At 46.5% G+C, this 14,089-nt stretch overlaps 1 protein-coding gene across 1 annotated transcript in view; it reads right to left on the reverse strand.

Annotated features, from left to right (window-relative positions):
- The window catches only part of LOC127639338 (dual serine/threonine and tyrosine protein kinase-like), a 19,813-nt gene extending 6,827 nt beyond the window's left edge, over nt 1-12,986 (reverse strand). The window contains 3 exon segments of the mRNA XM_052121282.1: nt 1-484; nt 5,303-5,706; nt 12,514-12,986. The exon segment at nt 1-484 is cut by the window's left edge and continues 11 nt beyond it. Of these exon segments, the coding sequence (XP_051977242.1) occupies nt 1-484; nt 5,303-5,706; nt 12,514-12,688 (1,063 nt within the window). The 5' untranslated portion in view covers nt 12,689-12,986.
- Between the last annotated feature and the right edge of the window lie 1,103 nt (nt 12,987-14,089).

Here is a 14,089-nt window from a genome sequence, read left to right on the forward strand (position 1 = left end):
AGAAATCCAGAGAGCTGCAGTGAACGTCGTTCAGCATGTTTGCGGCCTCCACCTGTTGATTCTGCAACACGAGTCGCGTGAACGGCACCAGCACGCGGTGCAGACGCTCCAGACTCTCTCCCAGAATGCTCTGCATCTTGCTGGATCCGCCGGGCGTCTGCGCAGGCGTTCCACAAGCACAGGGTCCCTCTGAACTGTTGATGAGCTCCAGAGACACGAGCTGTTCGTACAGCGCACCGCAGTCTCTCTCGCGGCCACCGCGGGATAGTTCCGGGGATGCCGCCAGGCCACTCGGGATCCGTACGAAGCAAATGGGGAACGACAGCATCTCGCGAACTTTCTTCAGATCGCTCACCTGCTGGAGAGTCAACACGTCTTTGCTGACGGCGTAGAGGATTATGGGAAGAATTCCGTGCTTGCGGTCACCCAGAGCGTCTTCGACGGTCTGCGCGTTACGACACGGAAGAACCATGATCTTCACCTCCTAAACACACACATGATTCAGATGACATATTACTTTAGTCAGACTAAAACAACACTTATATTTTAATAATGTCATGTACACGCTTTAGTTCGACAGAAATCATATTAGCACGACTCCAGATCATCACGTCATTTTCATTCATTTTGGTATTTTATTCAGAGTAATTTCATGCCAATTAAATGTTTAGTGTTTAGAACATCAAAGAAAAGACAAATATCGTTAATTTCCATTCGTTTTCCAAGCTCCAAAATTGCAAATGTAAAATGTCCAGACTGTGGGAACACATGAACTCTAAATCACTCTATAATTAATCCCAAACTGCAGTGTCCAAGTGAACGTGAGAGACAGATATAGAGAGACGAGCACAGGGACACAATAGAGGCAGTCAGTGCCGTCTCTCAAACACAAGCTCAACAGAGCGCTTTCTCTGAACAGTCGTGCAATCACAGCTCCTCATAAATATCCATTCAACGGAGGATTTCATTGTTTGTCTGAGCGCTGGAGCCGCAGGCCGATCAGACACAAACATACACTCATCTGCTGCACACAACACCTCGTGACGGAAAGCGGCCAGCGTACGTGTTTTAGCAGGAATGCAAGGAATCTGCTCACCGCACACACACACTTCACACCGTACACTCAGACTCAACCATGACCCGGCCCACATCTTCTCTGACTGACAGAAACACACTGATTAAAGACCGATCAGTGTCTGATTAAAGACCCATCAGTGTCCGATTAAAGACCCATCAGTGTCTGATTAAAGACCCATCAGTGTCCGATTAAAGACCCATCAGTGTCCGATTAAAGACCCATCAGTGTCCGATTAAAGACCGATCGGTGTCCGATTAAAGACCCATCAGTGTCCGATTAAAGACCCATCAGTGTCCGATTAAAGACCCATCAGTGTCTGATTAAAGACCATCAGTGTCTGATTAAAGACCCATCAGTGTCTGATTAAAGACCATCAGTGTCTGATTAAAGACCGATCGGTGTCTGATTAAAGACCCATCAGTGTCCGATTAAAGACCCATCAGTGTCTGATTAAAGACCATCAGTGTCTGATTAAAGACCATCAGTGTCTGATTAAAGACCCATCAGTGTCTGATTAAAGACCATCAGTGTCTGATTAAAGACCCATCAGTGTCTGATTAAAGACCATCAGTGTCTGATTAAAGACCATCAGTGTCCGATTAAAGACCATCAGTGTCTGATTAAAGACCATCAGTGTCTGATTAAAGACCGATCGGTGTCTGATTAAAGACCCATCAGTGTCTGATTAAAGACCGATCGGTGTCTGATTAAAGACCCATCAGTGTCTGATTAAAGACCATCAGTGTCTGATTAAAGACCCATCAGTGTCTGATTAAAGACCATCAGTGTCTGATTAAAGACCGATCGGTGTCCGATTAAAGACCCATCAGTGTCCGATTAAAGACCCATCAGTGTCCGATTAAAGACCATCAGTGTCTGATTAAAGACCATCAGTGTCTGATTAAAGACCCATCAGTGTCCGATTAAAGACCCATCAGTGTCCGATTAAAGACCATCAGTGTCTGATTAAAGACCATCAGTGTCCGATTAAAGACCCATCAGTGTCTGATTAAAGACCATCCGTGTCTGATTAAAGACCCATCAGTGTCTGATTAAAGACCATCAGTGTCTGATTAAAGACCATCAGTGTCCGATTAAAGACCATCAGTGTCTGATTAAAGACCCATCAGTGTCTGATTAAAGACCATCAGTGTCTGATTAAAGACCCATCAGTGTCTGATTAAAGACCATCAGTGTCTGATTAAAGACCCATCAGTGTCTGATTAAAGACCATCAGTGTCTGATTAAAGACCATCAGTGTCTGATTAAAGACCATCAGTGTCTGATTAAAGACCATCAGTGTCTGATTAAAGACCATCAGTGTCTGATTAAAGACCCATCAGTGTCCGATTAAAGACCCATCAGTGTCCGATTAAAGACCATCAGTGTCTGATTAAAGACCATCAGTGTCCGATTAAAGACCCATCAGTGTCTGATTAAAGACCATCAGTGTCCGATTAAAGACCCATCAGTGTCTGATTAAAGACCATCAGTGTCCGATTAAAGACCCATCAGTGTCTGATTAAAGACCATCAGTGTCTGATTAAAGACCCATCAGTGTCTGATTAAAGACCATCAGTGTCCGATTAAAGACCATCAGTGTCTGATTAAAGACCCATCCGTGTCTGATTAAAGACCATCAGTGTCTGATTAAAGACCCATCAGTGTCTGATTAAAGACCCATCAGTGTCTGATTAAAGACCCATCAGTGTCCGATTAAAGACCCATCAGTGTCCGATTAAAGACCCATCAGTGTCCGATTAAAGACCCATCAGTGTCCGATTAAAGACCCATCAGTGTCCGATTAAAGACCCATCAGTGTCTGATTAAAGACCCATCAGTGTCCGATTAAAGACCCATCAGTGTCCGATTAAAGACCCATCAGTGTCCGATTAAAGACCGATCAGTGTCTGATTAAAGACCCATCAGTGTCCGATTAAAGACCATCAGTGTCTGATTAAAGACTGAGCGGTGTCTGATTAAAGACCCATCAGTGTCCGATTAAAGACCATCAGTGTCTGATTAAAGACCCATCCGTGTCTGATTAAAGACCATCAGTGTCTGATTAAAGACCCATCAGCGTCTGATTAAAGACCCATCAGTGTCCGATTAAAGACCATCAGTGTCTGATTAAAGACCATCAGTGTCTGATTAAAGACCCATCCGTGTCTGATTAAAGACCATCAGTGTCTGATTAAAGACCCATCAGTGTCTGATTAAAGACCCATCCGTGTCTGATTAAAGACCCATCAGTGTCTGATTAAAGACCCATCAGTGTCTGATTAAAGACCCATCAGTGTCTGATTAAAGACCATCAGTGTCTGATTAAAGACCCATCAGTGTCCGATTAAAGACCCATCAGTGTCCGATTAAAGACTGAGCGGTGTCTGATTAAAGACCCATCAGTGTCCGATTAAAGACCATCAGTGTCTGATTAAAGACCCATCAGTGTCTGATTAAAGACCATCAGTGTCTGATTAAAGACCATCAGTGTCTGATTAAAGACTGAGCGGTGTCTGATTAAAGACCCATCCGTGTCCGATTAAAGACCATCAGTGTCTGATTAAAGACTGAGCGGTGTCTGATTAAAGACCCATCCGTGTCTGATTAAAGACCATCAGTGTCTGATTAAAGACTGAGCGGTGTCTGATTAAAGACCCATCAGTGTCTGATTAAAGACTGAGCGGTGTCTGATTAAAGACCCATCAGTGTCCGATTAAAGACCATCAGTGTCTGATTAAAGACTGAGCGGTGTCTGATTAAAGACCCATCCGTGTCTGATTAAAGACCATCAGTGTCTGATTAAAGACCCATCCGTGTCTGATTAAAGACTGATCAGTGTCTGATTAAAGACCCATCAGTGTCTGATTAAAGACCCATCAGTGTCTGATTAAAGACCCATCAGTGTCTGATTAAAGACCCATCAGTGTCTGATTAAAGACCCATCAGTGTCTGATTAAAGACCCATCAGTGTCTGATTAAAGACCCATCAGTGTCCGATTAAAGACCCATCAGTGTCTGATTAAAGACCCATCCGTGTCTGATTAAAGACCCATCAGTGTCCGATTAAAGACCATCAGTGTCCGATTAAAGACCCATCAGTGTCTGATTAAAGACCATCAGTGTCTGATTAAAGACCCATCAGTGTCTGATTAAAGACCCATCAGTGTCTGATTAAAGACCCATCAGTGTCTGATTAAAGACCATCAGTGTCTGATTAAAGACCCATCAGTGTCTGATTAAAGACCCATCAGTGTCTGATTAAAGACCCATCAGTGTCTGATTAAAGACCCATCAGTGTCTGATTAAAGACCATCAGTGTCCGATTAAAGACCCATCAGTGTCTGATTAAAGACCCATCAGTGTCTGATTAAAGACCATCAGTGTCTGATTAAAGACCATCAGTGTCTGATTAAAGACCCATCAGTGTCTGATTAAAGACCCATCAGTGTCTGATTAAAGACCCATCAGTGTCTGATTAAAGACCATCAGTGTCTGATTAAAGACCCATCAGTGTCTGATTAAAGACCCATCAGTGTCTGATTAAAGACCCATCAGTGTCTGATTAAAGACCCATCAGTGTCTGATTAAAGACCATCAGTGTCTGATTAAAGACCATCAGTGTCTGATTTGAGATTAATCAGTATAATTTGAGTTTAATCTGAGACTGATTAAATTTTGATCTGAACTTCAAAGCTTAAAAGCTACTGTTCAGTCTTGTCCTTCGTAATCATAAAAACAAACAAACAAATGTATTTACACAGTTTTCCCATCACCATGGAGACACACATAACCGCAGCAGAATTACAGCTCTTATTTTCCACCATCGGTGGTCATGTGAAGGGCACCAGACCCAAAGAACAGAGTTACATAAACACCAGAGAAACAGATCAAAGAATGCTTGATGTTCCTGTAGTGAGGAGATAATGTGAGAAAATCACCTCACTCGGAGGACTACATTTCCCAGGTAATCAGGTCAGAGGCAGTCTCTCTGCCACTGAACCGAGACTGGTTTGTGACTGTTTTGAATCTAATCTGAGTCTGAGAGTGATTCGAGTCTGAGTCTTATTTGATTCTCATCAGAGACTGATATAAGATTGAACTGGGTCTGATTTGAGGCTGTGAGGTAATCTGGAGTCATTCTGAAATGTTTAAATAAGTGCTGCACCAAAACACATGACCTCACTCCGAGGACTACATTTCCCATGATCGTCTTGCTCTGACCTGTAGCAGTGGATGATGGAGTGTGATCTCGAGCTCGGCCGATCGCAGCGCATCATCTTCACACTCCTGGATCTCCAGGTCTTCAGACGGCACCGTATCCCAGCGACCACAGTGAGCCGCTAACTGATGCACAAGCTCATACTGACCCGACAACGGCAAACTCAACCGCCTCTGACGACCGTGTGTGAAACACAACTTCCTCCTACGGCAGGCCCCGCCCTCCGGCCCACAGGCCCCGCCCGCCTCCGGCCCGAGTGGGAGGATCCTCTCTCCCAGCAGACAGTTCAGGAGTTGGTACTGGGCCGCACAGTCCTGACCCAGAATAAGGATATAGGGTGCACTACCGACAACATTCTGCAGGCATTCTTCCTGTTGATGTGGGAATGAGATACCGCTGAGCGGACCTGAGACAGAGAGAGAAATGAATGATTATTGTTACGTTTTCAGCATTTTTAGATTTCATTATAGCGAATAAAACCTGAACCAACCCAAACTAATGTAGCAAAACCCAGACCAAACGTTCATTTAAAAAACACTGTGATCTCTAGCAGTTTAGGGCCCATGTGTCCTGCGGCCCACATCTCATGATTCGACTCTGAGCCGGGCCAAACACACACACACACACACACACACACACACACACACACACACACACACACACACACCTGTGAGTCATCATGGTTATTATTAGCATGTGGTCATAATGTTGTGTTAGTGTGTTACACAACACTACAGCAGTGTGCAGTACGCTGATTCTCCACTGCATGCTAACATGCTAACTCCTTCATTAACCCAATCCCATTATCATCAGATGAGAAACACTGCACGAGTATGGCGTCTGACTGAATCACCATCACATCAGAAACCCCACAGAAAAATCTCAAATAACCGCAGCTCTCTCAAATAATGTTTATCTCAAATTATTGCCTAAAAAAAAAAGACATTATTCCAGGACATAAAGGGATTTTCTTGTTTCCATCATAGGAAAACTGTGCATCAGAATAGCAGGATGTGCAGGAGCGTGTAAATGTAAGAGCACAAGAGGAAGTCAGGCAAATCAGCGCTGTGATTGGTGTTCTCCCGTTATTTAAACTGGTGCATTTCACCATTTGTAGTGACCAAAAACGTTCCTTTAGAAACTGCATGCACAGGTAAAATGTGTCTACAAACGTGTTAGCATAAGCCTTCAGATCATGAGATCAAATGATTCAGTGTACATTCATCATATATTATCAGATCAACAGACACGATGTATAAATCCACACACACACACATACACTGTTTGGGGGCTCACAGCTAAGGGTCATGAGAGGCAGGGTCAAAGGTCACAAGACCGTGAGAGTGAGTGGTGCAGGGCATTTTCATCTGAGCTCATCATATAATTCATGATATCATAATCTCATGTTCATCACCGCGCATGTGTTACAGATATCTGCGGGGCGCAGCAGTCTTCAGGAAGGGTTTTATCCGCTGTGCGTGCGTTACAGATATCTGCGGGGCGCAGCAGTCTTCAGGAAGGGTTTTATCCGCTGCGCGTGCGTTACAGATATCTGCGGGGCGCAGCAGTCTTCAGGAAGGGTTTTATCCGCTGTGCGTGCGTTACAGATATCTGCGGGGCGCAGCAGTCTTCAGGAAGGGTTTTATCCGCTGCGCGTGCGTTACAGATATCTGCGGGCGCAGCAGTCTTCAGGAAGGGTTTTATCCGCTGCGGCGTGCGTTACAGATATCTGCGGGCGCAGCAGTCTTCAGGAAGGGTTTTATCCGCTGTGCGTGCGTTACAGATATCTCGCGGGCGCAGCAGTCTTCAGGAAGGGTTTTATCCGCTGCGGCGTGCGTTACAGATATCTGCGGGCGCAGCAGTCTTCAGGAAGGGTTTTATCCACTGCGGCGTGCGTTACAGATATCTGCGGGCGCAGCAGTCTTCAGGAAGGGTTTTATCCGCTGCGCGTGCGTTACAGATATCTGCGGGCGCAGCAGTCTTCAGGAAGGGTTTTATCCGCTGCTGCGTGCGTTACAGATATCTGCGGGCGCAGCAGTCTTCAGGAAGGGTTTTATCCGCTGCGCGTGCGTTACAGATATCTGCGGGCGCAGCAGTCTTCAGGAAGGGTTTTATCCGCTGCGCGTGCGTTACAGATATCTGCGGGCGCAGCAGTCTTCAGGAAGGGTTTTATCCGCTGCGCGTGCGTTACAGATATCTGCGGGCGCAGCAGTCTTCAGGAAGGGTTTTATCCGCTGCGCGTGCGTTACAGATATCTGCGGGCGCAGCAGTCTTCAGGAAGGGTTTTATCCGCTGCGGCGTGCGTTACAGATATCTGCGGGCGCAGCAGTCTTCAGGAAGGGTTTTATCCGCTGCGCGTGCGTTACAGATATCTGCGGGGCGCAGCAGTCTTCAGGAAGGGTTTTATCCGCTGCGCGTGCGTTACAGATATCTGCGGGGCGCAGCAGTCTTCAGGAAGGGTTTTATCCGCTGCGCGTGCGTTACAGATATCTGCGGGGCGCAGCAGTCTTCAGGAAGGGTTTTATCCACTGCACAGTGAGGAGTTTCAGGCGGATCTGACACGCAAATAAAGCGTAATTAAGCTTTAGGCCAGTATCTGTTATGAAGGAGACACCGATAGTCACATTTCTCCATTCCAGGTTCAATATGTTGAATTGAATGGGGGCACTTTTTGGAGGGTTTAAATGCAGAAATATGAAGCTTATAATTTTATACAAATTTTTCTGTTAAAACTTGTGTATTATTTTAGCCTGTTTAAATCGTTGCTTTTACGGCCGTTTAAACGTTTACGGCGTTACGTTGTCATAGCAACGAAGTTGTGAAAGAGACCGTTCCAGAGACGGTTAGTGATCGTGTCGTTAACACACATATTGTTTATACTTGTGAAACAGTATTTGAATGTGTACAGATTAAACCCCATTGACTTCCATTGGAAGTGTCTCACTGGAACACATTAAAGAAAAGGAGAAACGGGTCAAATTAATTGTTGTGGTGATCAACATTATGACACAAATGTTGTCGACTGAGATTAACCCGGAATATTCCTTTAATCAGATCATAAAGATGAATGAAATATGAATATGGAATCTGAATGTGTTTGTGAAAATGTTCACAGATGGAAACTGAGTTCTTATGATCGTTTATTTCCTCCTCCCTTTAATTTCTGTCATGAATTATTTATTGAGCGCACAGATTACATGAACACTCCTCCATTACAGGAAACACCACATCTACACACGCGTGTGTCATCACACTGAACACATCAGCAGAATCCCTCAAACGCTGTGTGTGTGTGTGCGCTAATTAAACTCATTGTGCGGCAGTTTCACTTGCACTGAATGAGACTCTGTCCACAGACTGTGAACCGCTTAATCCTGCTAATCCTGTATGAGACCATTCTGCTGTTAATACAGCACAAATCACAACTACACAACACAAACAACTACACAACACACACAACACAAACTGATCAACCACAACTACACAACACAAACAACTACACGACACAAACTAATCCTCTAACAAACAACTACATTAAGGGTCTGTGTATCTCAGTGAGTATTGACACTATCACACCTGGAGTCGCGAGTTTGAATCCAGGGTGTGTTGAGTGACTCCAGCCAGGTCTCCTTAGCAACTAAATTGGGCCGGTTGCTAGGGAGGGTAGAGTCACATGGGGTAACCTCCTCGTGGTGGTGATTAGTGGTTCTCTCAATGGGGCGTGTGGTGAGTTGTGTGTGGATCGAGGAGAGTAGCATGAGCCTCCACATGCTGTGAGTCTCCGCGGTGTCATTCACAATGAGTCACGTGATCAGATGCGCCGTTTGGCGGTCTCAGAAGCGGAGGCAACTGACACTTGCCCTCCACCACCCGGATTGAGGCGAGTAACCGCGCCACCATGAGGACCTACAGCACATTGGGAATTGGGCGTCTAAATTGGCGAGAAAAAAAAATCTTAAAAAAAAAAGAAACTCAACATACACACTTGTGTGTGACTGATATACACATCAAATCAGATGACACAAACTTTCTCAAATGAAACAAACACATCTTCATTCATAACACATCTGTTTAGCAGACAAGCGGAAATAGTTATCGGCCGATATATCGGTCTGTCACAAGCACACATCAAACACACACTCACAATCAAAACCACACAAAATCACTCAATACATCATAAAAACACAACACTCAAAGTAACACAAAGAAACAGACTTGTGACAACACACACCCCCAAACAAAAACCACAACGCACCTCACACACCCCCAAACAAACACCACAACACACCTCACACACCCCAAACAAACACCACAACGCACCACACACACCCCCCCAAACAAACACCATAACGCACCACACCCCCCCAAACAAATACCACAACGCACCTCACACCCCACCAAACAAACACCACAACGCACCACACACACACACCAAACAAACACCATAACGCACCACACCCCCCAAACACCACAACGCACCACACCCCCCCCAAACAAACACCACAACGCACCACACACACCCCCCAAACAAACACCATAACGCACTACACACCCCCAAACAAATACCACAATGCACCACCCCCAAACAAACACCACAACGCACCACACCCCCCAAACAAACACCACAATGCACCACCCCCAAACAAACACCATAACGCACCACCCCCCAAACAAACACCATAACGCACCACACCCCCAAACACCACAACGCACCACACCCCCCAAACAAACACCATAACGCACCACACCCCCCAAACAAACACCATAACGCACCACACCCCCCAAACACCATAACGCACCACACCCCCAAACACCACAACGCACTACACACACCCCCAAACAAACACCATAACGCACTACACACACCCCCCAAACAAACACCATAACGCACCACACCCCCCAAACAAATACCACAATGCACCACCCCCAAACAAACACCACAACGCACCACACCCCCCAAACAAACACCATAACGCACCACACCCCCCAAACAAACACCATAACGCACCACACCCCCCAAACACCACAATGCACCACCCCCAAACAAACACCACAACGCACCTCACACCCCCAAACAAACACCACAATGTACCACACACCCCCCAAACAAACACCACAACGCACCACACACACTCCCCAAACAAACACCACAACGCACCTCACACCCCCCAAACAAACACCACAACGCACTTCACACCCCCCCCAAACAAACCCCACACACACACACACCCCAAACAAACACCACAACGCACCACACACACCCCAAACAAACACCACAACGCACCACACACACCCCAAACAAACTCCACAACGCACCTCACACACCCCCAAACAAAAACCACAACGCACCACACACACCCCAAACAAAAGCCACAATGCACCTCACACCCCCCAAACAAAAACCACAACGCACTACACACACCCCCAAACAAATCACACACACCCCCCAAACAAATGCCACAACATACCTCGCACACACCCCAAACAAACACCACAATGCACCACACACACCCCCCAAACAAACACCACAACGCACCTCACACCCCCCCAAACGCCACAACGTACCTCACACACACCCCAAACAAACGCCACAACGCACCTCACACACCCCCCAAACAAACGCCACAACGTACCTCGCACACCCCTCAATCAAACACCACAACGCACCACACACACCCCAAACAAACACAATAATGCACCACACACACCCCAAACAAACACCACAACGCACCACACACACCCCCAAACAAAAGCCACAATGCACCTCACACCCCCAAACAAAAACCACAACGCACCACACACACCCCCAAACAAATGCCACAACGCACCTCACACACACCCCCAAACAAACACCACAACGCCCTCACACACCCCCAAACAAAACCACAACGCACCTCACACACCCCAAACAAACACCACAACGCCTCACACACCCCCAAACAAAAACCACAACGCACCTCACACCCCCAAACAAAAGCCACAATGCACCTCACACCCCCCAAACAAAAACCACAACGCACCACACACACCCCCAAACAAATGCCACAACATACCTGCACACACCCCAAACAAACACCACAATGCACCACACACACCCCCAAACAAACACCACAACGCACCTCACACCCCCAAACGCCTAACGTACCTCACACCCCCCAAACAAACGCCACAACGCACTCACACACCCCCAAACAAACGCCACAACGTACCTCGCACACCCCTCAATCAAACACCACAACGCACCACACACACCCCAAACAAACACAATAATGCACCACACACACCCCAAACAAACACCACAACGCACCACACACACCCCCAAACAAAAGCCACAATGCACCTCACACCCCCAAACAAAAACCACAACGCACCACACACACCCCCAAACAAATGCCATAACGCACCTCACACACCCCCCAAACAAACACCACAACGCCCTCACACACCCCCAAACAAAAACCACAACGCACCTCACACACCCCAAACAAACACCACAACGCCCTCACACACCCCCAAACAAAACCACAACGCACCTCACACACCCCAAACAAACACCACAACGCCCTCACACACCCCCAAACAAACACCACAACGCCCTCACACACCCCCAAACAAAAACCACAACGCACCTCACACACCCCAAACAAACACCACAACGCCCTCACACACCCCCAAACAAAAACCACAACGCCCCTCACACACCCCCCAAACAAAAACCACAACGCACCTCACACACCCCAAACAAACACCACAACGCCCCTCACACACCCCCCAAACAAAAACCACAACGCACCTCACACACCCCAAACAAACACCACAACGCACCACACCCCCCCAAACAAACACCACAACGCACCTCACACACCCCCCAAACAAAAACCACAACGCACCTCACACACCCCCAAACAAAAACCACAAACACTTTGATCAGGAATCTGCCCCAACAACTATACAACCTACACACACACGTCATAAAAACACAACACTCAAACAGTCAAAACACAAAACAACAACACACTCCATCAGATGTACACAACACAAACACTGATCAGAAATCACTCTGAAACAACTACACAACATATAGAAAGTAACACAACACACACCATGTAATGAAACACACACTCTAAGAAGTGAACACAACATGTCTTGAAGCACTTCTCTTCAATCAGAACATCTCACTGTTGGGTATTACCGGGTCAGAACCGGGTCTCACCTGTCTCGGGTCCAGGTGTGCTGGTGCAGGTGTTGCTGTGGTTCTGACGGATCTCTCGGAAGAAGATGATGGTCTCTTTCAGGTTCTTCTTCAGGAAGATGTTGTGTTTGTTGTAGTGGCTGAAGGTTCGAGTCAGATCTCTCACCAGTGGACCTGATTTCTGAGGGTTCTCCATCCTGATCCAACACCAGAACCTGGACCGGTCCAGACGGTGTGTTTGTGTCACATATCCATTCAAACTACAGGTCCAACTACACAAAACCGGGTTAAATGTTGATCAAGAGGCCCAGAGGACTGCAAACTGGACCGAACCAACACTACAACCACACTGTGTGTGTGTGTCAATATCAATGTGTGTTGTCAATATCAATGTGTGTATCAATGTGTGTGCTTGTGTATGTATCAATGTGTGTGTGTGTGTGTGTGTGTGTATGTATCAATGTGTGTATCAATACGTGTGTGTGTGTGTGTGTGTGTGTCATGCATCAGCATACACACACACACATCATACACACACACACACACACACACACACACACACACACACACACACACACACAACAGCCTCCCTTTATCCAGACCAATAACAAACAGAAGATCCAGTATGTGTGGAGTTCTGCTCGATAAACAAACACACTCTGGCGGCGGACCGGAGGCCGAACCGGGTCGCTGGTTCTGTTAAGCGGCTGTTTGGCGAGTTTTTCCCCGCTGATGAGCGCCGTTCATCGGTCAGGGGCAGCGCAGCGGCTGATGATCCGGGTGTCGTCGCTTCGGTTGTGATTTACTCAGATTCGGGAGTTTTTCGCGGCTGCTGCTGTTCGTCCGTTACCGTGCGTTCAGAACAGAGGCGGCGCGAGCGACAAAATTCGCTCTGGCTGCCCTGCCAACGACGCTATCGAAAATTCGTTGACGCTCTGACGTATTTGAAATAGGCGGCAACGTTCGTTGAGAATGCTGGTGTTAAAACATACAGACATGTCGACCGGTGTCTTTTTGACGACATATGACAAGTAGCGTATATCCTCATTAAATATTTTAATATATTATTATATAATATTATATAAACCATAATATCCACTTCAACTCACCTGGCACACCAACAATTTCAGACACCTTTGTCCACTCATCGTTTTTTTATTTTATTTATATCCCTGTAAGCAAACAGGGACAGATCAAATATTACGGGAAAACCCGCCACGGCAATAATCAGTTTCTCCTCCATTTTGTCTTCGGAAGTAATGTTTACTCTGTTGTGTTCTCTAGACTTCGCTAGAGCGGAGCACTTCTATATTTCAATATATTGCACTTGAACTTTCCTCTGACGCCTGTCACGAGGACGCGCGGTGGGCGGGGCGTTACGCGCTTGAGGCATGCTGGGAATTGGAGTCTGCGTCACATACAGCAGCCGCGCACTAGAAGTTTGTACTTCACTTGTGATATGAAACTCAATTATAGCACATTAAGAAAACAGACTTGACCAAAGTGCTTCACGTTTTAGAAATGTAAAAATAGTAAATCAACAAACACCATCAACAAACATACACAATACTTTTTAAAGCATTGCAAACTAAAAAGC

The sequence above is a fragment of the Xyrauchen texanus genome, chromosome 48, assembly GCF_025860055.1.
Source record: "Xyrauchen texanus isolate HMW12.3.18 chromosome 48, RBS_HiC_50CHRs, whole genome shotgun sequence".
Classification (NCBI taxonomy): Eukaryota; Metazoa; Chordata; class Actinopteri; order Cypriniformes; family Catostomidae; genus Xyrauchen; species Xyrauchen texanus.